Source organism: Agelaius tricolor, unplaced genomic scaffold (assembly GCF_023055355.1).
Source record: "Agelaius tricolor isolate 1412-34295 unplaced genomic scaffold, bAgeTri1.0.p SCAF_16, whole genome shotgun sequence".
Lineage (NCBI taxonomy): Eukaryota > Metazoa > Chordata > Aves > Passeriformes > Icteridae > Agelaius > Agelaius tricolor.
Window position 1 is genome coordinate 18619755 of NW_027269276.1, and position 25603 is coordinate 18645357.

General features: G+C 53.1%; 1 protein-coding gene across 3 annotated transcripts in view; it reads left to right on the forward strand.

The window, feature by feature from the left end:
* Positions 1-25603, forward strand: part of ZNF609 (zinc finger protein 609) — a 62515-nt gene that overhangs the window by 34425 nt on the left and 2487 nt on the right. For all 3 annotated transcript variants that reach the window (XM_071441985.1, XM_071441987.1, XM_071441986.1), the window contains exons 3-8: positions 13114-13339; positions 20940-21027; positions 21352-23713; positions 24141-24507; positions 24667-24842; positions 25314-25530. In XM_071441985.1, the coding sequence (XP_071298086.1) occupies positions 13114-13339; positions 20940-21027; positions 21352-23713; positions 24141-24507; positions 24667-24842; positions 25314-25530 (3436 nt within the window). The remainder of the gene's footprint in view (positions 1-13113; positions 13340-20939; positions 21028-21351; positions 23714-24140; positions 24508-24666; positions 24843-25313; positions 25531-25603) is intronic.

Here is a 25603-nt window from a genome sequence, read left to right on the forward strand (position 1 = left end):
AGAGATCCCAAATGGTGGTGAGGGCGAGCAAGGAGGACTTTTGCTGCCAACACCACTCTGAGCACAGGGGTTGCACAAGTATCCATCCATCCATCCATCCATCCATCCATCCATCCATCCATCCATCCATCCATCTATATATTGCCTTCATACACACTTTCCTGCCTGCTCCCAGGTGTTGTAGAGCTGCACAAAGGCCTCGTTCTCCCTGGCCAGTGCCTGCTTTCCTATCCCCAACCTGCAGACCAGCAGCTCATTAGCATGTCCTGGCCATCCCAGAGCTGCTGATTGGCACAGTGGGAACCTTCTCCCTCTGTCCAAACAGCATCTTGTGTGATTATTATCAATAAAAAGCTGTTGTTCCTTTTCCTCAGATATGAGCAGGAGTACAGGATCTGTATGGACATGCTGCCTGTGTGTTTTCAGGAGAGACAGTATGATTAAAGGTTGTATGGGTTTATTACAGACAGAAATGCATTTTGGCTGCTTCAGGCTGGAGTAGAGGTATCAAAAACTGTTGGGCAACTATTGCAGGGGTTGTGGAACTTCCAGAGTAGACTCTGGAAGACTGTCCCACTGGTAATGAGGAATTGTCTCTTACAAGGTTCCATTAGATTGTGACACTGAGCAAGTGGCATTCCTTGGAGGGACTCTGGTGTCCTGATTGTCCTACTTGCCTTTGTATTTTTGTTGTTCTTTTTTTTTGTTTTAACTTTCCAAGATCCTATATAAAAGACTATAAAAAAGAGTTATGTCACTAATTAAGAATTAAATGCCAAGAAACACTGTGGGACCGTCTTCCCAAAGAACCTGGCAATGTGAAGCTGTGAGGTGGTGGCTTCCCCTGTGCTAAGGACATCATTTTTATGCATGTGACCCCAAACCCTCAGCATTTCTTGGTCAAAGTGACTCTTTTATCATCCCTCAAAGCCAACCACTGGGCAGGGAGAGCCCTGGAGAGAAGATGTAGAGCTCCCTGATCCCTCCCACCTCTCTCCAAGGCAGGAGAGGAGATGGAGGAGATGGAAACATGCAGCCAGCAGGTTGTTGAGCCCAATGGTGGCTCCTTGTTGACTTTTCTTGCCTTGGAAGAGCTCTCTGCAGCTAGGACCCTCTGCATGCAGGCAAGGGGGTGCTTAATGACCACTGTGGGCTAATCCATTGCTGAGCTCACGGCCGCTTTCCCAGGCCAGCTGGGATGCCTGGGGTGCAGCATTGGCTCCCCATTCCTGCCCTCTATTTATGCCCCCCTTGCTGGGCATAAAAACCTTCCAGGCTCTGATTTATGACTCTGTTGTGTCTTTCCAAACAGGACTTGTGTTATCCTCCATGGGCTGCCTGTTTGGGCTGAGAGCACCGTGGTCCCTGGCCCCCAGGGGAATGGTTGAATTTTAATGTTGTGTGGCCAGGTTTGGGTCTGTGGTGGCCTGCAAACCCCAGTACTTGAGCATGGCATCCTTGGGGCTGAAACTTCCTTATTTATTATTATTCCAATCTTCCTCATGCAATTAGGATTTCTCTGCCATAGCTGACTGGTAATTTGAAGAATCAAAGAAATTTTGGCAGGGCAAGAAATGAAATTTATGGAGATCTGGGCTTGCTTATGATGGGTCTAACTCCAGCAGTATCTTTGCCTTATTTTAAGGATGCTAGCTAAAAATTCAGTGTTGATTGAATATAAACTTGGCCCTGCTACTCCCTGATCTATGTGCCCACCAGCCCCTGGCATCTCATTTTTACATGTCTGTGTGCTGTCTGAGGTGCTGCTGGGTGGAAGGAAGCATAGCAACTGCTGGCATTGGATGGTGTTTTTTTGTGTTGACTGTTTTTGCTCTCATTTTGCTTTGTTTTGTGGCAAAGGGGAACAAATTCTCATTAGCTAGAATTTGGTGACCCGTGGGTGTCCCAGCATATAGCCTGAGAAATGTGAGGTTAGAGGCTAAAAACCTTCCTGGAGCTTAATTGGACTAGCAGAAAGCTTCAGCCGTGGGTGGTGTCAGCATCCATCCCTGTTTGGTGGAGGCTGATTTGGATTTCAATGCAAGCTCTTCCCCTTGGTATGGTCCAGAGGAGCTGATGAAGCAGCTACTTGAAGCTATTTTTCTATTTTTATGTGAAGTACTCTCAAGGAAGAGCATGGCTGCGAGCGGCACAGTCCTGTGATGCGAATCACAAAGCTCCTTCTGCTCCCTGAGATGTGCTGAAAGCCCCACTGTGGCTCCAGTGCTCCCTGGCTGTAGGTGGCCTGCAGGTGATGAGTTACACTCCGCTCTGGCTCTGGCTCAGCTCCTCTTCTCCCTGGCTGCTCAGCTTCCCTGCTGGGAGTGATCGATCCTCCCCAGCCTTGCTGCTCGACCGCTGGCGGCTGCTGGTCGTCAGCACAAACCCTGCCAGGTGAGACCTTCAGGCATCACAGCCCAGCTGTGTCCAGCAGCCAGGCATTGGCTCCCACAGGAGCACAGGCTCTGCCTCCTCCTGGCAAATGTCCCTGCCTGCAGTGGGGGCTTGGATCTAGATGAGCTTTAAGATTGCTTCTTACACAAACCAGTCTGTGATTCTGTGATCAGAGCAGAGGCACCAAGAGGCATTTGAGCCAAGGACAGGAAAACTGCTTTTCATCCCCGAGGCTGGAATTAAAGTCTGGAGTGAGGGTAGGTGATGGGAGCCTGTGGGTTCACGTGGAAAGCTCATTCCTGCTCCTCTTGCAGCTCATCAAGAGATTTCATGGCAATATGAGCACATGCTGTGCTGCTTTGGGGTTGGTGCCCTGGCACTGTTCTGTGCAGGGATAGTGAGGCAGCATCTTGATTTCAGCAATTTACAGAACCTTGGGAATTGGCTTGAAAAACTTCCTGTGGAATTTGCTGTGTCCTGCATGTTTCTGGTGGGAGCTGATGGACATGGGTGCAAACTGTTGCTTGAAGGGCTGGGATGAGCCCAGCATTTATCAGCCAGAATAGGAATATTGACTTGTGCTGTTTTAAAAACAGCATGATTGAAAGAATATGCTGAAAAACTGGGGTTTGGGGAGTGGGGGTGATGCAGTCATGGGACACAGCACATTTGTCATTCCTGTGTTAGCATGAGGTTTCCGTCTTGTGTGCTGGGAGACAGAGGCACATTCCAGACACCAGTCCCCTCTCTGTGGCCACTGCTATGAGACACATGTGGTGACACCATCTTCCTCACCCACATTCTTGTGTATCATGTGATTGGGCTCATTTCTTGCTCTCTCTTCTCTTGTAACCTCCCCATCAGGCCATGGAACAGAAGTGGCTTTGTGTCTGGAAAGCACCAGGATCTCTCCTGGCAACTGGAGCAAAACCTACAAAGAAGAGGAGATGAGAGCCAAGTGGGCGGCTTCCTAAACGTGCAGCCTGCAGGGGCTGGGACGTGCACATCATACCAAAGCAGGTTTTTAATATTAAATAGATGGAAGGAAGATGTCTCCTTTTGCCTGAGGGATAAATAGATCTGAAACTCATCCTAGACTTTGCTGCTTGTTGCATCTGAAATATGTGTGTCTCACCCTGGAATCGAGCCTCTCCAGGAGCTGCCAATACCTGGCTACAACCCATGTGTAAAAATGCTCTGGTGTTCATGGTGTATGTGGGATGTGATGGAAAATCTCTGGGAGAAGCATCCAATGAATGGATTTGCCTCTTTTTCCCCCAGTCCATAGCTATGTGCACCCCATGGTCTGGACACAGCGCTTCTCATGGTGCCACCATGGTGTCACAGCTGTGGTACTCTGGTGCTCTCCCAGTGCTAGACCTCCTCCAGGTGCTGTGTGGGTGCCTCAGGAGGTGCACCCTGCTTTGCAGAGACTGGGCATCATCTCCTTCCCTCCCACCCCCTTCCCTAAACAAATTTTACAGGTGTGAGCCCTGAGCACCTGGCTTGGCTTCTCATCCACGATCCACAGCACCTTCAGGACCAAATGCTGTTTGTAGCCATGGGCAGACAGCTTATTGTGCAGGAGAACTGCTTAGAAAACTCTCCATCTTGCCACTGCCATTTGTTTTGGGGGTGGATGGGATAAGAGAAGGATTTTTTTTTCTTATCTGCTTGGCCATGAGGCTCCTGGTCCAGCCATGGAGGTGGATCATAGAGCTGAAGCTGCTCTCTTGTCAGAGATGCTTGTTATCATGGTTGCAGTGTGGAAGAACATCAAGAAAAGATAACTCTGCCAAAATTTAAGTAAAACCCTGCCAAAACCTGGCAAATCTAATCTGAACTTGGGCAGTTCCAAAGCTGCTGGATGTTGGCTCTCTAAAAGGAGAAGAGCTGCTGCTGTGTCTTGGGATGACCTCGAATGTGACTTGTTGGGGATTCAGAGCCTGGCACAGGGTGGATCTGGGGTGTCAGGAGCATTTAGGAGGTGCTGTGGGGAATGATGTATGTTGTATGATATTAATGGAGGGTTGTAGGAAAGAAAGAAGGAGCAGGGCAATGGAAGGATGAAGGATTTTCTCACTTGGAAAATACTGGTATACTTAGGAACAATTTCCCTGCCAGAAAGCTGTGGCCAATGTCTGTCTTAAACGTTCCTCTCATTGATTCATCCCATTTCCTCCTTGCTCCTCTGCATCATCCTCTGCGTAATTCCTCTCTCTCCTTTGATGTTTTCATCCCCCATGTATTTGTAGATTATGGCTGTGTCCCCACATAGCTGTCACTGAACCAAGCTATCCATATTTAGCTCTTCTAATCTCCTCTTCCAAACCAATCCCCTCAGCCTGTTATTTTTGTGCCTCTTCTTTGAACTTCCTTCAGTTTGTCTCTTGTGTCCTTTTCTGTCATGAATGGACTAGTGAAAGGTGTCCCTGCCCGTGGCAGGGGGATGGAATGAGATAAGTTTTAAGGTCCCTTCCAAGCCAAACCATTCTGGGATATTAAGATGGCATCTTGGAGATGATCCCCTCTAGGTCACTGAAAGGATCACCTTGGGGTGGTGCTTGATTGTTTTATGTATGTCTGTAACTCCATATTCCCCCAGTTTTCTTGCACAGGGACTCTGAATGTGGGTGGGACTTGCTTTTGGCCCTCTTTTAGGCCTTGGAGCACAACCCAGTGCCACAGCTTTGACTGTTGTGGAAGGTCCAGCTGTCCCACACCACATTCACAGCTTGGTTGTTCAAAACACCCCCAAACAAAGCCCATCTTTTACCCCACACTCCATCTCTTCTTTCTCAGCTCTGCTCTGAAAACACTAGGGTCTTTTACCACATCATCTCTTGTGCTTTGTGAGTATAAAAGTTGGTTTCTTAGTGGTGTAGTAAAACCACATCCCTGCACGTGGTTGTGTTGTCTACCATGGGTCTGCAGTGACAGAGTGGTTGTGGTGGCTTTGTCCATTCTCACCTGGAAGTGGGCACTGGCTTTTGGGATGGATGTGGACAAAGCTGGTCCCTGGACTGTGCACCAAGCAAGCAGAAGAATCCATCCTAGATGAGACAGGTCTGAGCCCAGCTCATTTTTACTTCAAGGCTTGGATCCATTTTCTCCCTTCTATATTTACAAGAATCCAATTTTGTACTGAAATGATTTGTAAATCCCAAGCTGTCTCCCCTCTGACTGATTCCTATGTGTTGCAGCTTTTCAAAGGTAAGGACTTTGTGCCTGGATAAGCATTAATTAAAAGTGATTAAATTATTAATGCTCTGAGTTTGCATGTAGAGTTGTGGGTGTGTGTGCACATGTGGCTGTGCCCTGACATGAATGAATTGCTGGAGGCCTAGCTGCCACATCGTCCCATGTTTTAGGGGTTTAGATTGGTGAGACTGAGGTAGAGGAAAAAATGGGTGAAAAAACTGAAGGAAAAGTTGAGGCAGGCAGGTGGAGTTGTGTTATTCCCTAACAGAGAGCTGAGCTGCTCTGCCAGCTTCTTTCCTCAGCCCTGACCTACCAAGTGTCAGCTTTGGCTTGCAGTCCTTGGTGATCCTTGCCAAGGTTTGTTGGTAACTTTTGTGTTCTTGCTGTCTCCAGGAGCCTGCTATTTCAGCCTCTTTCAGACTCATCTCTTGATCTGTTGGAATGGAGATTCCAAGCTCTGCAACATGTTTTTCACCCTAGGCCACCATCCCTAGGGTGGTGGGGCCCATGTTTGGTGCACAGGATGCTGGCCAGTGTGCTGTGTAGCACAAGGCAGACCCTGTAGGCAAGTTAAAACCACTTGCCATGAAAATCCTGCTTTTTCATCTGATTTCTCATGCCTGCCTTGCAGATTTGGGTTTTAGGGATGTCTGTAGTTTGGCTGTTTCAGCCTCTGTGTCATTTGGCCAGGTTTGTGGAGCTGGTGGTTATCAGATGGCTCTTAACAGTGGCTGGAGCTGCCAGTGGTTTGTGAAAGGTCTCATAGATTTGTATCCTCCTTCCAGGAGATTGATGCACTGAGGCACTGTGAGACCTTTTATGTTCTCCTTTGCCTGCTTAAATGTGCTGGTCAGCAAGTGCTGTTAATGGCAGCTATTGAGCACTGCTCGGATCCTCGGGTGCAGCTGCCTGGTTATTTTGGTGGAAAGAAAATAAGCAAAAGCAAGACTTTCCCTCACAGTGGTTCTTCCACATAGAAACCTGACTTGCAGCAGACATGGCTGGTGTCAGTAGTGCAGGGGATGCTGGAGGGTGGAGATGTAGGAAGCAGCAATATGAGAAAACCAGCCATGCATCTGTGATGGTTGGTTGTGTTGACAGAAGGGTGGGTACAGGTTGTGGGGTGTAATGGGAGACCTGGGTTCCCAGTGGGAAGTCACTTGCTGTCATCAGAGCTTTCCTGGTCAGGCAGCACTGCCAGAGGTGAGGATGACAGCTGACCATGGCAGCAGCAGTGCTGAAGAAGGAGCTGGAGGCTGGGTTGGTCATTGTGAAGGATGCTTGTGGCCATCTGTGGTCAGGCTCTGTTTCTAATAGCCTCTGCTCTCCCATGACCCAGATGCATCTCCATTGCTTTTCCACATGGGATCTTTTCCTTTTTCCCCACCAAATGAGCTGCTTCACATTTTAATTCAATAAATGAGGAGACCTGTGGCCCATCTGTGGGATATCAGTGCTTGATGATGGCTGAATGGAAACCCAGTCACATGTCATGGGACCAATGCACAGAGGTCCCAGCTTGGATTTCTTTCCCATGTCTCTCACTTATGTCACCTGTCCCCTTTCATCACTGCTCTTCACTACCTCTCTCCTGCTGGAGACACCTTTTTTCCCTTCCAGGAGCAGATCTGATAGTCTTGTAAGTGGTTGGAGCAGGTGACTTGGTGCCAGCACGTCTGCCTTGGATACTATTCCTGGCTTTATTGGAGACACGGTAATATGCAAGACTGTGCCTCTGCGGTGTCTGCCTCCTCTTGATCTCAAAACGCTGCAAGCACTGAGATAAGACAGGCTGTGTTCAAGCAGTGATTTTATTCCCCTCTCCTCTGCAGAGAGAAAGCAGCTCCTCGTAAGTCATGCTGGGTTGTATTTGCATTTCTCCAGCAGTGTGGCTGAGGTTGATAGCATCCAGCTGTCTGCATCAAATGGGTACTTGGATCAGCCCCCATCACTGGCATGGTGGGAGGTTGTACCTCCAGCGTCACTGGTGGGATGGCTCACCCCGATATTCCCATTAACTGTGACCAGGTCTGGTGCTGGTGGTGGGGCTGGGAGCTTTATGTAGATAATCCTCTTCCAGGTTTTGGTTCCTGTGGCCCACTCACCTGTGGCCAGAACAGACTTGCTCAGCCAGGTCCAGCCCAAAGTGCCCAGATAAAAATGAGTCTGAGTTGGGAATGTGCTGCCAACCCCAGCCTTGGGCTGCATTGTGCCTGCCATCCTTTTGGCCACCATTTGCTCTGGCCATTCTGCAGGGACTTGCTGGCCAGGGAAGGTGTTTGCATGGATGGAGGCAAACCCCCTCCTGGATCTCAGAGCTGGAGCACAGGTGCTTGGCATGGCCAGGAAAGGACACAGAGGCACCTTTTGTAGGTAGAGCATTCCCATTACACCTTGGCATCGACAGCCCCACAGCTGGGAGATGCCATAAATCCCAAGTCTGATGGGTGGAAGCAGATGGTGATGAGCACTGGGAACAAGTTGTGAAGGAGAGTGGTGGGGAATTGGCCTCTCTTGGAATGTTTTTAGGTGGATGCTGAGAGCACTGAGGCTGGGAAATTGGGAATATGCTCCTTAAAACTCCTTACTTCCCATCTGAATTGCCTGGCTCTTTGGTGGTGGTGCTGGCCAGGAGGTCCCACCTCACTTGTCTTCTCTGGGGAGCGAACTCAGGGAGTGCAATGCTGAGCCCACTGCATTCTGCACAGATGGAAGCACATGGAAGCATTAATCCTTCCTTGTGGCATTTACTGCTTCTTGGTAAGCAGGGACTGTCACAAATGTCAATCCCTTTTTCTTGGAGCAACTGCCCTGTTGCCCTGTGGGCTCAGATTTGCCAGCTAAGGAACCCAGTATATTCCCCAAGTGTTCCTGTGGCCTGTAGAAATAACTGTCTTTGTTTATTTGAGCTTGTGTTTATCCAGGGAAGGGAGACTTTTGTCTAGAACAGAATCCTTTTTTCACATCTTGATGTCAGCAACCTCAGCTTCCTGCTACAGCAAGAGGGGAGAGCAATGGGCAGCAGCATTGGGATCAATGCCCCAGACCATGCTCCTGGCTCCATCCTTGGATCTGATGCTTGTGCCACCATTATTTCCCTGCATGTGGGTGTTTGTTGGAAGCTCTTGTTGGCTGCTTTCTTCCTGGAGAATTCCAGCCAGCAAACAGTCAGTGTTAAGTGGCACCTGCACTGTTTGGGGAGGGGATCTTCTGGAGCCTGTTGCATGTGGCCTGGGGTTAGGTACCTCCAGTGTGTTGGGATGATGTGACTGGGAGCTCTGCTTGTTGCTGGGGGCTGTGACTGGGAGCTCTGCTTACAGGTGGATTTAAGGTGGAATTGTAGACATGGTGGGCACCAGAGTAAACAAAGGGATTTTGTCTTCAGGCTCTGCATACCTGGCTTTGGGGGTGAGGTTGGAGAAGACTCTTTGAAATTCCTTCCAAGATCAGCAGAGGGGAAGAGGCCCTGTGGTGCTGTGGTTTGGGGTCTAGAGATGCCCACTGAAGATGCTTGTCACCTGGGTGGATCTGCTCCCTGGGGGTCTCTCACCAAGGAGCTGGAAGCTAATGTTCCCAGCTCCTACTCTGAAAAAGCAAAGCTGTGGGGCATGTAGAGACAGACCAGAACAGGAGTGAGAACATCAGAGCACCCAAAGGTTGAGCTGAGCTGATCATGGGACGTGTTGAGAGCAATACTCTTGTGATGGAGCACCTTTGGTCCATATTCTGTCTCCTGACACAGAGTCATGAGTTTGTGACTAGTAACAAAGCTCCCTTCTTGGCTTTTCTTGTCTCTGTGTCTGCAGGAGTGAAAGGACCTTGTAGGTGAGAAAAATGGTACATGTGCTGCATAGCTTCTTCATGTGGGGATACACTGGAGCCTAGAACCAGCTCACATGCTTTGGTGGTCTCACCCTGAGTTCTGGCTGACAGATCTGGGGGTGCCCTGCACCTTCACATCCTCTCTGCCCTTGGAAATGCACCACAGATATCTCTGCTAGTTGCTCTTCTCGGGGGTGTTTGCTTTTGGCTTTTATCACTCCAAAATGCATTTTTCTTGCCTGACTTTTGTTACTGGGGACAAACCAAAATTCTCATAAATATGAATGGGTGGTCTAGATGACATTAAAACCAGCGGGGTGTTTTTATTTCTGGTTTGCCCTCTTCTCACTCTCTCATTAATAATTGCTGCTGTTCTGTCCCCTTGAGGGCAGCTGATGCACTAACCAGTGCTGCTCTGTGTGCATTTCTCCATGCCAGCACCCACTGGCTGTCCTTCCCTTCATGTGGGACCCCATTCCACCTTCCTGGGGGAGGCTGTAACGAGGGGTAGGTTTTAATTATCCCCCAGAGCCTGGCATCCCACGGCGCCGTTGGCATCACTGGGGACTCTGGGTGGATTTGCTTTTCCCCCAGCGAGCAGAGCCTGTGCTGGCCTCTGCCGCCCGGGCTTGGCTCCGTTCCACTTCTGTCCTCGGCGCTGGTGAAAGCACGTTCCTCGTGATGGGAAAGCCTCCGCCACAAACACAAAGGGCTTTCATTAGGGAAGGCAGCGGCGGGCGGACACGGATGGCCAGCGCTGGCACACAGGAGCTTCACCCCATCTCACTCCCACAGGGGTGGCTGCAGACGCACCAGGTTCCTCCAGCAGCAGTCAGAGTGCAGCCAGTATTTAATCTTAGAGCTTACCCAGCATGGAAAGAGAAATAAATTTGATTTCTGCAAGGGATATTTAGGGCCCAAAAGCAGTACTGGGGGGGCGGCGGGGGGGTGCAGGGGTGCAGATGGTACAAGGCTCATTTTTGGAGCCGGGGATCTCAGTCAGCACAGCCCTGGAGGTGATGTGAAACGCACTGCTGTGGGATGTGAGTGCTGCCCACCACCCCCAGCCAGCATTTCCCCAGGCTCCCTCTCTCCCTCCGAGGGGAAGAGCAGCCAGAGGAGCTACCCCATGATATGTAGGGCTCTCCCAGCCATCCTGCATCTCCTGACCTTGCTCAGCAGGCAGGAGGGTGAAAAGATCATGACAACGAGAGATAAGGCACACTTTGAGGGGGAGGCGAATTTCAGGGGTTGATCCATGTGTCTTTTCCTCCAGCATGGCTTTCAGTTGTTTTTTTTTGGTTATGTCCCAGTGGAGAACCTCTGCTCCTGCCCTCACCCTTGAAGAACCATCCTGAACCTTTTTATTTTGCTCTGGAGCTTCGGGCAAGGGAGCAGGAGAGCCGCCTTGTCTCCCCACGGCTGCTGAAAGAGGCTGTTTATTACAGGGCAGGGTGAGATATGAAATCCCATCAAGCCGCCTTGCTTATTAGAGATCTCAGTGAGCTGCTTATTATGCACCATGGCATAATGCAGATTACGAATGTGACCGGGCGATAATTAGCAGAGCTGGAACTGTAATTAAACGCTCCTGAGCTGCGCTGTGGTTTCTGTTGCAGAGTGGAAGGAAGCTGAACGGTCTCAGCAGGTCTCCAACATGCACACACAGCCTCCACTCCCCAGGCAATGGGGGAAAGTGATCCCTGCCACTCCCTGGGCTCTTCCTGCTGCCCACCCAAGCCAGGCAGCCCTGCCTGGTTCTTCCCTGGCTCTTCCTTTGCTGGTGACTGATTTGTGGTTTGCAGAATGTGGCATTGAGGAGCCCCTTCAAAGGAGCCTCACGCTTCCTTGGAGCATCTTGCCCTGGATCTGCTGATGGGGTTGCTGTGTTTTGGGGGGTGATTTTCCTGTGGGAGTCTTCTGGAAGCTCCTCTGGCAGCCTTCTGGGGTGGTTTTATGCCAAAACCACCCTTCTTGAATCCCATTGGGTGCAGTTGGGCCACTGGCCCAGTGGCAGCCTTGGAGGTGGATGGTCTGGAGATGGGCTCCTGGGGAAGAGCTGGTTCTGTTGCTGGGAGATTGGAGGCGGTTGTGGATGACAAGCTGTGCTGCTGGGGAGGGGACTGTGGGGTCCAACCACTGCTGTTAGAGACCTCCAGGCCATCTTTAGTGCCAAGTGGTCTGCATGTTGCTCTGATGAGCTGTCTAGAGAGAGGATGTATGCAATACAAGGAGAGGGCTGCAGACAGAAAGTGCTTTGTGTTCTGCTGGAAAAGCAAATCCACTTGCCCTATCAGAGCCAGGATGTGATATCCTCATCTCTGCTCCTCTGCCTAGCGATTTGTGTCACCGGGGATGTGGAGAGAATCTGTGGGTCAGGAGTTGGTGGGGAGATGTGATGCTCCAGGCACTTGCTGTGGTTGTGGGCACCCTATTGGGTGGGGCAGGCTGGGTTGGACATGCAAGGTTCTGCTGGAGTTGTTTCCCTTGCTTGAAGGAGGGAGATGTGTGAGCAAGAGAGAGAGCAGGCAAATTTGGCAGCTGGTCAGGACCAGGATGGGAGTTAGCAGCAAGGCTGGCCTGGTGCCCATGTCCACACTTGGTAACCACAAACTTGGGCTCTCCAGGTCTATTGTTTTCCCTCAGAAGAGTTTTAGAGGGTCTGGGAGTACAACTGGGTGCTCTAGAGGAATCTTTGCCTGCTTGAAACAGGAACCCAGGTCAGCGCTTGCTGCGGATGTGATGGGTTTCCTCAGTCTGCTTCTCTTCTGAGGTAGCCCAGTGTCTAAAGATCACAAATGGTGAAGAGGGGAAGTCTCAGCTGAAGAGGAGCCGCTCTCCCCTTGCTGCAGGTCCTCACAAGCCAAGGCGCGGGGGCGGCTGGTCGTGGCTGGCTTGGCTGATGAGCCCCAAAGGAGGAGAAGGTCTGCACCTTGCCTTGGCCAGCCACAGAATCGGCCCATCAGCCATTACTGCTGTAATCTGCTTGCGTGGCAGAGCGGCCAAGGGCCTTGGCTTCTCAGCAGCAGGGTTGCTTGGCTGGGCTTCCACTTGGCATGTTGGCTTGTTGGCTTTCCAAGCCCGGCTCTGGCTGTGGGATCTGGTTTCTGTGTGCAAAGAGAGCACAATGGCTGGATCAGGCTCTGAAGCAGATACTTGCATAGGGAAGAGGGATATGATCCAAGTGCCTGTGTCTGCAGGTGGTCACAGGGTAGTTCTGGAAGGAGAGGGATGTTGGTTTTCATGGGTGCGGGAGGGAGTCTGCTACTCATTTGTCCTGTCCTGCCGGTTGAGCAGAAGCTCTTCTAGTGAGCCATGGGGTCCAAAGTCATTGACTGCATTAACATCTGAGCCATAGCCAAGAGGCATCCTCACCGGGCATGATTACAGAAGCTGTCGGGGAAGGAACTTGCCACGAGCTCTTTCAAGCAGGAGCACTGATATCTCCTGCACAAGGACTTTTGGGTGTGATCTCTGTGACTACAGAGCTCCCCAGGGTTACATGGGCATGGGCACACCAGGGCAGCAGAGCCCTTCGAGATCCTTGTCCTCTGATGGGGTGTGGGACGTGAACTGAAAGTGGCAGTCCTGAGCTTGAGGTTCTCCAGGAATCTAAATATCTGTTGATACTTGCTCTCCCTTCTGTGTTGCCAGCAGTATTCCTGACGGTGACCACGTTTCTCTTTTTCCCCACAGATGGAATCTCCAGTCTCTACGCCCGCAGTATTGCCCTTGCATCTTCTCGTCCCCGTCGTCAACAACGACATCTCGTCGCCGTGTGAGCAGATCATGGTGCGCACACGCTCGGTGGGGGTGAACACCTGCGATGTGGCCCTGGCCACCGAGCCCGAGTGCCTGGGCCCCTGCGAGCCTGGCACCAGCGTCAACCTGGAGGGCATCGTCTGGCAGGAGACGGAGGACGGTGAGTGTCACGGGGGAGTTGGGGCAGTCCCTTCCTTCCCGTGTCCCTGCTGTGGTGTTCTTTGGTGTCTCCTGGGCTTTCCTGCCACCAGTTGGGTGGTCAGGACAGAGGAGCAGTGTGAGAGCAGTCCATAATCCATCCAGTAAAGGGAGTAATGGGCCAGTACTTGCATCAGCCCCATGTGTTGCGTTATCCCTTTGCCCAGACAGCAGGCAAAAATCTAAGCTGCATTTCTCTGCCCTTTGACAAGAGCTGACTTGTTTTGGAGGTGCCAGGGGAAAGGCCGTGCCAGCCGGCAGGGGAATTCGACAGAGTTGACTTCATTTTTGCTTGGCAACCCGCAGGTCTGTCACAAAAACACTCAAACCCTGGGAGGTGGCAGAAATCTCCTGCTGGATTAAAAAACCCCAGTGGAGCTCTCAAAATCAACTCAGTGGGAGATCAGCCTCTCGGCTCTCTTGCCAAGCCAATCCAATCTTTTTTTTCCACTGGAGCTCATCTCATCCGTGCACAGCTTGGTTTGCTTTCCCAGGTCCTTTGATGGGTTTTCGTTGCTCTTGGGACTCTGCCAAGGAATGCAGGGATGAATAGGTGGCTCAGTGGCCCATGGCAAGCGCTGGAACTCGGCCTTCCCTCTAGCCTGAGTGGGATGCTGGAGTTTTCTGCCTTGGGAGGCACAGGGTGAGCTCCTTGTGTTTGTGTGTGGAAGCAAAAACAGTCCAGAAACACAAAGGTGAGAGAGAGCAGTGGTGGTGGAGGCTGGTTGTTGGGTCATCTCAGCCAGGTATTCATGTGCTCCTCTTGGACATCTGCTCCCACTCTTCCATTGCTGTTCTGTGCAGAGAATGAAGCTGTTGGCCTTTATCCCAGCCACTCCTCACTGACGCTCTGTTATTGGGGATGGAAGCTGAGCTGAAATCTCCATTCCCATTATCTGCTTCCAGTGAGGTTCTCTTCTTGTCCCATGCTTTAGGAAGTTGGGAGTGGGCCCAGTTTGCCTTTTCTCTCTTCCTACTGGCAAACTGGTTTTGAAACCGTGGTTGGCACGGGACCAAGTGCTGCAGTGGCTGCTGATGTGAGCACCGAAGTTGTTGCCCTTGGAAAAAGCCTATTGAGAAATAGCACCTGAGCTGTTTGGGAAGAGAGCAGTGGATGGACCATGCCAGGGAAGACTGGGGTGTCTAGCTTGGGATGGGGACCTTGGCACTCTTCTCCTTTACCATCCATTCCATATAGGAAAAAAATCACCCTGGTTGAGGCAGCTGGGAGCTGTAAGTTTGTTTTTTCTGCTGCTCCAAAGCAGAAGGATGTCACATGTAAGACCTGTGAGAAGAAACACAAAACAGGAGAGTTTGGAAGTCCTGCTCTGCACATCCCAGGGCCAGGGAATCTGCAGGGTGGATCTGCTCCAAAGAAATTTGTGGAAGGTCTGCATTCATCTACCACCTCCCCAGCACTGCGTGATCAATGTCTCCAAGAGCCTGGCCACTTTGTAGGATACACCACCTTCAGCTGGGGAAACTGAGGCACAGTGGGCTGGGTTTTGGGAGACACAGCAACACAGAGGAACATTGGCACTCTTCACTTGTGGGGCTCCCCCATCTCCCCAGCCCCATCAGCCTACTGTCCTGGTGTGACTTCCCTCAACCCAAAAGCCCTGGAGCTGCAGAGTTCCCTGAAAATCCCAGGACTGCTGGAGAGCCCCATGGGCAGCAGGAAAGCTGAGGAGAGCTTGGGCTTTGTAGGGTGGTTTTGGGTGGAAATCAGAAGAGGGTCACAGTGGCTGTGCCAGGATGGATGAACTGAGCATCCCTGAGGCAGGGAGCACAGAAACATCTCTCCCTGCCAGTTCCTGGTTGAGAGGCCTTGCCATGGGAGTGGTCACTGTTCTTTTCTCCTGCTCCTCACCCCACCATGGAGCTCCATGCCTGCCCCTCACTTCTGCAGCCACCATTTCGGAGCATGCCTTGGAGGTGTCCTGTGATTTCCCACAGCCCAGATATTTTTAGTCTGTGGTAATTCAGTGAACTCGCACAGAGATGCTTCTCTGCCAGCTGCTGATGGTTGCCACTGTTGGGAGCAAGGATTTCACATCCAGTCCTGCACAAAAAGCCCTGATACTGCTTTTGGTCTCTTTGGGTCTGCTGCTTGCTTTGGCTCCAGTCACACGGCATCTCTTGTCCTTGAGTGCAAAGGCAGGGGGGGAGCCAGCCCTGTTTTTTGCCTGGCATCTCTCCCCTGGCTTCCCCTTGTCAAAGATGGAGTCAAGGGTGGTGCTGGATCTGGCTGTTGGAAGCTGGAGCTTGTGAAATGTTCAGGGATGCAGCAGCCATCTCCCCTTGCCCAAAGGATACAGAGAAGAAAGCTACACCAAGGGCATGTCTGCAAAGTCAGATGAGTTGCTTCCAGCATCTGGAGACTCTCCTCAATATCTCCAGAGGGATCAATTTCTCTCCTTGCTCCTTGGGATGTAGCAGCCTCACTGGACTGCTTGGAAGGACCCCAGAGCAGTGGAGCAGCTCTTGGCTTGAGTCAAGTTTAGAATCACTGAACTGAGGAATAGTTTAGTTTGAAAGGGACCTTAAAGCCCAGTTCATTCCACCCCTTGCTGTGGGCAGGGACACCTTCCACTAGCCCAGGTTGCTCCAAGTCCCATCCAACCTGGCCTTGAACACTTTTAGGGATGGGGCAGCCAGAGCTTCTCTGGGAAACTTGTTCCAGGGCCTCAGTATCCTGCCAGAAAGGATTTTTTTTCCTAATATCCAATCTAAATCTCCCCTCTTACAGCTCAAGCCATTACTCTTTGGCCTGTCACTTCTTGGCCTTGCAAAAAGTCCCTCTTCAGCATTCTTTTAGAGATCCCCTTCAGGCTCTGGAAAAGACTGTTAAGATCTTCCTGAAGCCAGCCTGCTCCTCTCCATGTGGGTCTGCAAAATCATAGAGAAAAGCTTCTAAAGCCAAAGCCAAAGCCTGGCAATGCTTGGAAGGATAAATTGGGCAAGAAGGACAAGTCCATCTGAGATGGGAGCGTGAAGCTCCAGTGAACCTGATGATGTCCTCCCTTCCCTGAACCAACTTTGTCCTGATCTCCCACTAGAAAATCTGCCATGAGTCCATGAGCCTTGCTAAAGGCATCCCAGAGGGCTCCCAGCCATCTGACTCTGGGCTGTGTCCACCTTCTCCTCCACCATTCCAGGCTGGTGTTGGCCCAAGGTCTGGTCTAGCATGGTTATTCATGCTCTCCTGCGGCCATGCTGCTGACACTGTCCCTTTGCTGAGCCTGGCTTGCACAGGGATGTGTTTTATCAGGACACTTTCAGTAGGGAGCAGCTGTCTTGGGAGCTCCCCTGGTGCTGCTATGTGTAATTCTGATCCTCAGGAACTGAGGAACAGGTTAACTGATGTGATCACACCAGGAAGCATTGCTCTCTTGGCTGCCTCAGGAGCTGCCAGCTCTCCTCCATCCCCCTTGGTGAAGCTGGCGTCACCTGGCTTGGATCGTGTCACCTTGTCACCTCCCTATGGTGCCACACCAGTGCTGATCCCAGCAAAACAAACACAAACCTCTGAGCTATGAGGATTATGGTGTGGCAGCACCTGGAAAACATCAGCACACTGGACATCCCTTCCTCCAGCTCCTTGCTGGGGTGTTAGTGGCAGGTTACCCATGGCTCAGATTTCTGTACTCCAGACATTTGGATTGTCCTTTTGCAAACTTCTCATGAGGGTATGGTGGAGCACAAGCCTGCCGAGGGTTGGCACATGCCAGTGGACATGTCCTTGCTTGGAGCAGGAGGGAAATGCAATAGATAGAATGGAGAAGATGGGAGGGTGAGAGCAAAGACTTCTCAAATACAATGGATAGTGGCTTAGATGCTTCCTCTGTCAGCTCTCATGGGAACCGTGAGGTCTCTTCAGGTCTCATGGACTTACACACCTTGAACTTCTCTTACAGGTGCTTCTTCCTTCTCCCAGTCCCTGTCTTTGCCTCCTCCATCAGGTGGTGTGGCTGGAGCAGGTGTTGCTGGAAAAAATCAAGGCAGATTTAAGGGCTCAAAATCATTGAGCCCCTTAGCTGTGGGTTACCCCCACTGCAGGCTTCCTTCATGTGTTTGAGTTTCTCCAAGAGTTCCTTGTTAATCCATCAGGCCTCCTGGCATTTCCACCTATATTTTCTTTGTTGGGATGCTTTGCTCCTGAATTAAGGGATGATCTTTGGACATCACCCAGCTTCCTTGGGTCCCACTCCCCTCCAGCTCTCTGTCCCATGGCGCTCTGTCAGATGGATCTCTGAAGAGGCCATAGTCCTCTCTCCTGGAGTCCAGGGCAGAGATCTTTCTGTGTGGTGCAGTCCCTGGAAAGCAGTTGGATGGCCAGGGACTCTCATGCACCATCTGAGCATCCATCCCTGCATGGTATGATGGGATGATGCTGTCTCCCTCTGGCCCTGCCAGGGACACCATGTTCAAGTTTCCTGTTGAGGTTTGATAGCGGGGACTTCTCTGTGAGAAGATACCAGAAACTTCCCCCACGTTGGACAAGGTCAGCTAAGGCAGAGCCTATCAGTGATGGGGGCAGGATTATGTATTTAGGAAGGGGAGAAAAAGCAGCCCCCATTCCCCACCCCCCTGTGCTGTTTGGGGGCAGAAATGGGAGCAATCAGGAGTAAAGTTGAGCCTGGGAAGAAGCCAGGAAAAAGTATTTTAAGGTTTGGTTTTATTTCTCATTACCATACTCTGATTTCATCTGTAATAAATTAAATTAGTTTCCCCAGGGTGAGTCTCTTTTGCCCGTGATGGTAATTGGTGAGTGATCTCTCCTCACTGGGTGAGGTGACAATTATGCTGGACAGCCCTGTGGGTGTCCCCTGTCTCCTGGCAGGAGCATGGTGGCCATGAACAGCTTTGGTGTTGTGTCTCAAAGCCTGGGCACTACAGGTGAGGCAGGATCTCTGCACATGGGCTGGGGTTATGGAAAAGCTGGAGCATCCTGGAAGTAATGCAGCTGGAGGGGAAACAACAAAGATGATTTTAAAGATGATGCAGCTGGGGAAGAAATTAATGGAGGAAGGGGCATCCCAAAGCCAGGGCATCCTGGAAGTGATGCAGGTGGAGGAGGAATTTATGGAGATGTTCTTGGTTGGGCTTGGGGGATTTGTCTTTGAAAAGGGGGGAAATGGGCCTCAATAGAATGGCTCCTGGTGCCCACAGCACCTTGTCCTCCATCCCACATAATCCCAGGATTTTCTCATACTCTGCCTTCCTGAATGGCAACTTTGCACCATCACTAACCCTTAATTTTTCCAGCCAGGATACAACTCTGCTGTGAGCACTTGGTGAACAGGATGCCGAGTGGTTTGCACCCAGATTTGGGTGATAGTGATTCCTTAAGGGCTTTGGAGATGTCACCTTCCCATGAAGCCAGGTGGGATGGGAGTTACCCAAGTGGGATTCCTTCTGTTCAGGAGCATTGGCGTTCTTGAAGATGTGAAAGCATTGCTTCCTCACTGCTGCCCTTGTCATGCCTGCTCATCATCCTGCCGTGGGAGGGGGACACAGTGGGTGAAAAAAGCTGCTTAGGATCTATCCTGGGGTTTAAATTGTCCTGGGTTATTGTTGGAGGATTAGGAGGGGATTTGGTATGATTGGTTGCAGCGGGTTAAATATAGGCTGGTGTGTATTGGAGGTCTGGTGTTCCAACAGGGAAGGAGACACGGTGCCAGCTCGTTTTGCCCCTTCCTCTTTCATCTCTCTCTTGTGACTGTGGTGGTTGGGATGAAAAATGCCAGCACTTCTTTCTAATATCACACACTGGCCCCAGGATGCACAAGAGACTCCAGTGGTTTGCCATGCAATTAACTTCAGTGGCTCACGTGGCCTTCTCTGCCTTCAGAGGGGTTGAACTGGCGGGGGGGGGCAGAGGGACTGGGAGGGATGGGACCTGGGTTAGGGCTGCATGTTCCTCAGTGGCTGCCAGGTCCTTGGGCAGCTCCTGGGAGGATCCCACAGTAGCTCCCCAGAGGTGTCCTGGGAATGGTGGGGCTGGGTTGGGGTGCAGGAGGCAGCCAGGAGCTTCTTTGGATTTTAAGGAAAGGGGGACAGGCTCCTGCCTGCCAAAAACTGCTGCATTAGGAAGAACGGAAGGCCACATTCTATGTGCCCTCTTTGGGATGCCTGGAACCAGCATCCCACTGTTCCCACTGATACTTCCATGCATGGGGCTGTGGGTTCCCAGCAGTTGGTTTCTCCCTCAGGTTGTCTCCATCATCACAGCCTGGCCATGTCTTTGTTAAGGCAGGTCCCCAGCACCTTCCTCTGAAGGCAGAGCCCAGTGTCTCTTGCTCACTGGGATGAGCCAGTTGTGCCTCTTGGCCATGTGCTGGCACCATGTCTTCCCATGATCTGTTTGCAACATTTTCCAGGAGGAAAAGGAGAAAGAGAAGGTCTGCATTTCATTTCTCTTTCTGAAGGAGCCCCACGTGTCTGGCCTTGGCTCCATGTATTATCCATGCCGAAGCCTGCAGCTGGCTGCTGGCATAGCACAAGGGGGGATGTGGGCTGAGATTTATAAACATGCTTCAGGCACAGCTGCTCCGGGCTCCCTCGGCTCCATCCATCTCCCAGGGCCGTATATCTTGCTGCACTCATCAACCCTTGCAAATTTTACCTTGCTTGGATAAATGTGCCTGGCACAACAGACTCTGCTCCAGTGATCTGTGGCAAGGAGGAGACATTGGACAATGCTGAGGGGTGCTGTGGAAGACCCCTCTGCCTCCCAGAAGAGGTGCTGAGGGTCCTCAGCCTCGGCGTGGGTGTGAGCCAGGCAGTTCCTCTTCTGAATTAGTGTAGAAAAGCTGAAACTCCAAGGTTTTCTGAATGCCCAGTGACTTTGCTCTGTGATGGGAGGATGTGACCCCATGGATGGTTCTCCAGATGGAAATACAGGGCAGAGGGATTCCCGTGGAGGTGCTGAAGCAAAGTGGCCCAGGGCAACAGAGGATGATTCTGCCAGGATTGGGTTTTCCTGCCAGGGACAGTCTCCCGGGCAGGAATGCTGGGCTCAGCTTGCCATCTAGTGGCAGTAGCAGCTTTTTCTGGAGAGTCATGAGGTTCATGGCCGTGCTGGTTCATAGCCCTGCTGGGGCATCCGCAGCTCCACTTTGGGGTCCACAGCCTTGCTAGGAGCTTTCTGCATTTCCCCCAGGGTCTTCCCAGCACTTTCTCCCTGAAGATCACGTTCCCTACCCTACCTGAGCACACATGGAGCCAATTTGGATCTTCAGGTCCCCCTTGAAGGGCTGACATCCCACAGCCCTTTGGGGGTCACTGGATTTTAACATCCCATGAAAGTAGGGAATGGGAAGAGAGGTTAGGTGAGACATGCCAAGAGAAGGGATGAGCTGGGAGTCTCCAATTCCCATCTTGGTGACCCTCCAGCCCTGAGCCCAACGTCTTACCTCTTCTGAGAGCCCATGACCACTTGTCCACCCTCCTTCAACTCTAGAGCTAATCTCTTCCTCCTGCCTGTCTTGAGGGGCAGGTTCCTGGCACCATGGGATCATACCTGGTGACACATCTGACCCTTTCCCCTTGCCTTGCAGGGATGCTGGTGGTCAACGTCACCTGGAGGAACAAGACGTACGTGGGGACACTGCTGGACTGCACGCAGCATGACTGGGCACCTCCCCGGTAAGTGGGTGGGGGGCTCTGGTGGGCTCCTAGCACTGAGGGCAGATCTGGCCCTGGATGGCCCCCATGGCACCTGGGACACTCTGCCCTGTGCAGGGGCTGCCACAGGGGTTGGCATCTCCGCCTTGCCCAACCCAGCTGCTCCCATGGCTCTTTGCCCCTGCAGGGGACCTCTCTGGTTCCTCTTTATCCATCAGTGGGGAGAGAAGTCTATGGGATTGGTAGTGAGAGGAGTCAGGGGGTCCCCACCATGCCTTGGGGACAGCACAGCCCAGCACAGCCATCTCTCTGTTAAAACCTCTGTGTCCCCCTCCCTCCCTGTAGGTTCTGTGACTCTCCCACCAGTGACCTGGAGATGCGCAACGGCCGGGGCAGGGGCAAGCGGATGCGCCCCAACAGCAACACGCCGGTCAACGAGACGGCCACTGCCTCGGACAGCAAGGGCACCAGCAACAGCAGCAAGACCCGGGCAGGAGCCAACAGCAAGGGCCGCCGGGGCAGCCAGAACTCCTCGGACCACCGCACCCCGCCCGGGGGCACCGCCGAGGATGTGAAGGCCAGCCCCTCCTCCGTCACCAAGCGGAAGAGCAAACCCCTCTCCGACATGGATCTGAACTCCAGCTCGGAGGACTCCAAGGGCAGCAAGCGCATCCGCACAAACTCAATGGGCTCGGCCACGGTGCCGCCTGCCACGGTCAAGGTGGAGCCGGCTGTCCTGGAGCGCAACTGCCCTTCTCCCATCCTCATCGACTGCCCCCACCCCAACTGTAACAAGAAGTACAAGCATATCAATGGGCTGAAGTACCACCAGGCCCACGCACACACGGATGACGACAGCAAGCTAGAAGCAGATGTGGATAGTGAGTATGGCGAGGAGCCCTCCCTGCATGCTGACATCGGGAGCTGCAATGGTGCTGCTGGGACACAGAAGGGCTCCCTCTCACCCGCTCGCTCGGCCACCCCCAAGGTGCGTTTGATGGAGCCACACAGCCCCTCCCCATCCAGCAAGTTCAGCGCCAAGGTCCCCTGCAAGAAGAAGGTGGGTGGGGAAGGGGACACAGACCTGGGTGCTCTGTCCAATGATGGTTCTGAGGATGGTCCCTCGGTGGCCGATGAGACGAGTAACGATGACTTTGACTCTCTGGAGAAGCGATGCATTGATAAGGACAAGTCAAAGAAAGCCTCTGGTGCTAAACAGGAGAAGATTCCTTCCAAAAGCTTGAAGTCTGCCAGACCCATTGCACCAGCCATCCCCCCGCAGCCGATTTACACCTTCCAGACTGCCACGCTGACCACAGCCAGCCCCGGCTCCTCCGCTGGCCTTGCCACAACTGTGGTCCAGACCATGCCCAACAGCCCCCAGCTCAAACCCATCCAGCCCAAGCCAACAGTGATGGGAGAGCCCTTCGCTGTCAACCCTGCCCTCACCCCTTCCAAGGAGAAGAAGAAAAAAGACAAGAAGAAGAAAGAGCCCAAAGAGGTGGAAAACCCTTTGACTCCTGGCAAAGCCTGCAGAGCAGAGGAAGGTAAGAGCCCTTTCCGGGGGGAATCCAGTGAGCTGGGGATGAAAGGAGAGGGGCTGCTGAACGGTTCATCTGACCCCCACCAGAGCCGGCTCGCCAGCATCAAGGCCGAGGCAGACAAAATCTACAGCTTCACTGACAACGCCCCCAGTCCCTCCATCGGCGGGGCCAGCAGGCTGGAGAACACCAACCCAGCCCAGCCCCTGACCCCACTGCACGTTGTCACCCAGAATGGGGCAGAGGCCAGCTCGGTGAAGACCAACAGCCCGGCCTACTCGGACATCTCTGATGCTGGGGAGGATGGGGAGGGCAAGCTGGAGAGTGTGAAGGCAAAGGATCCAGAGCAGCTGGTCAAGGAAGGCGCCAAAAAAGCTCTTTTCCCACCACAACCGCAGAGCAAAGAGTCTCCCTTCTACCAAGGCTTTGAAACCTACTATTCCCCTGGCTACCCCCAGGCTAGCCCGGGACCCCTGAACCCCGGCGGGCAGGCTGCAGCCGAGACACAGAGCCTGAAGCTAAAGAAAGACGAGGAGCAGGAGAACCCGGAGGTGAAGGTGAAGAGTGAAGGCTGTGAAGAGAAGAAGGCAGAGCTCGGCAGTGGCTCCAGCCAGCAGCCCTCGGTCATCCAGCAGCGCCCCAACATGTACATGCAGTCCCTCTACTACAACCAGTACGCCTACGTGCCCCCCTACGGCTACAGCGAGCAGGGCTACCACGCCCACCTGCTGAGCACCAACCCTGCCTACCGCCAGCAGTACGAGGAACAGCAGAAGCAGAGGCAGAGCCTGGAGCAGCAGCAGCAGCAGCAGCGAGGGCTGGAGAAGAAGGCAGAGCTGGGCCTGAAAGAGAGGGAGGCGGCACTCAAAGAAGAATGGAAGCAGAAGCCACCCATGCCCCCAACGCTGACCAAAGCCCCAAGCCTCACAGACCTCGTCAAGTCAGGGCTGAGCAAGCCCAAGGAGCAGGGAGGTCCTGATATGGCCAAATCCGTCATCATCCCCAAGCTGGAGGACTCGTCCAAGCTGTCCAGCAGCCAGGTCGCCGAGGGGCTGAAGGTGAAGCTGAGTGAGGCTGGTCACCTGGGGAAGGAGACGGCTGAGACGAAGGCTGGCTCCGAGTGTGGCCGGCAAGCGGAGGTGGACCCTGTTCTCTGGTACAGACAGGTAATGCCCTGCCCTGTCTGCCAGCCCAGCCTGCCTTGGGTTTGCTCCTGGAGGAAGCCACTCACTGGGCTTTGCTGGGGCCATCACCTCAGAGAGCACATGCTGTCCTCTGCTTGTGGTGGGGCTCCATGAGAGGAAAAGGGTGGGGCTGTGAGGCCACAGATGAGCTAGGGAGAGCCCGGGGAAAGGGAGTGGGGTTTGCTGGTCTCCTCCAAACCCAGCCTGGATTTGGGACAGGTGGGGCTGTGGAGAGGCAGCTGCTCTGGTGGTTGGCTGTTCTTGTGGGAAGTGGAGGCTATGGGTGGGCCAAAGAGAGCCCAGGGAAGGGTAATGGGGTTTGCCAGTCTTCTCCAAACACAGGCTGGTTTTGGGACAGGCAGGACCAGGGGGAGGCAGCAGCTGTTCTGATGGCTGGCTGTTCTTGCAGGAAGCTGAGCCCCGGATGTGGACCTACGTGTACCCAGCAAAGTACTCAGACATCAAGACAGAGGATGAGCGGTGGAAAGAGGAGAGGGACCGAAAGTTGAAGGAAGAAAGAAATCGAAGCAAAGAAGCCTCATCCAAGGAGGACGGGAAGGAGAGCACCAGCTCCGAGTGCAAGCTGACCCCCACCGAGGAGGCTCGCATGGTGGGGAAGGACCCCAGGCCCAGTGTCCACGTCCCCGTGTCCTCACCCCTCACGCAGCATCAGTCCTACATCCCGTACATGCACGGCTACTCCTACAGCCAGTCGTATGACCCCAACCACCCCAGCTACCGTGCCATGCCCACCGTCATGATGCAGAATTACCCAGGTAGGGAGCTGGGGGCTTCCAGGGGTGTCCATTCCCAGCTGTCCCTGCTCTCAGGGTGGGGGGTGGCTGTGGGACATCCTCTCACACACATACAGAGCCACATGCTCCCGCTGTGCTGGCCGAATACTCCGGGTGCCCTGACTGCTCTTTTTCCCCCAGGATCATACCTACCCTCCAGCTATTCCTTCTCTCCGTACGGGAGCAAGGCATCCGGCAGTGATGACAGTGACAAGTCCCGAGCCAGCCCCAGCGTGAGCTGTAAATCCAGCTCGGAGTCCAAGGCCCTGGACATCCTGCAGCAGCATGCCAGCCACTACAAGAGCAAATCACCCACGGTGAGCATCAGCAGGGCTCTGGCTTCACCCAGCTCTGTGGGATAGTCCCTAGATCCTGTAATGAGGAGGGAGCAGCTCCATTTGTCATGTGGTTTTGCTGTTTCTGCTGCTGTGGGGGACCTGCAGCCATGGATTCCAACATTACAAGTCCTTTGGGATGGACCAGCCAAACCTGTGCCCCAGTGCTGGGCCATCTCCAGGCCCTGCAGCCAACCAGCTGACACTTGTCCTCAACCCTGGAGCTGGCAGTTGGGATGTGGGCGCTGTCCCCATCCCATGGCTCCTCCTGGGCTGAGCTGGGAGACGGAGGTTGGACACAGTGAGGAAAGAGTGGCCCTCAGACAGGCCCTGTGTCCTCCACATGGCTTTTGGCCATCCCACCCCATGGGCAGAGACAGAGGGAGCATCCCGGTATGTGCCCCGGGGTAGCTGGTCATGTCCCTCAGCACGTGTCTGCTTTCTCCTCCCCAGATAAGCGAGAAGACGTCTCAGGAGCGGGAGCGCAGTGGCTGTGGGGTGGTGGGGGGCAGTGGGAGCTGCAGCAGTGTTGGAGGAGCAGGTGCAGGGGAGAGGAGCGGTGACCGGCCCCGCACGTCGCCCTCGCAGCGCCTGCTCTCGACGCATCACCACCACCACCACCTCGGGTACTCGCTGCTGCCAGCACAGTACAACCTGCCCTATGCAACAGGTGAGAGTGGGGCTGGGCTGGGGGGGAGCTGCACCTGCCCTTGGGCCACGAGACCCTCACACTGTTCCCGAGG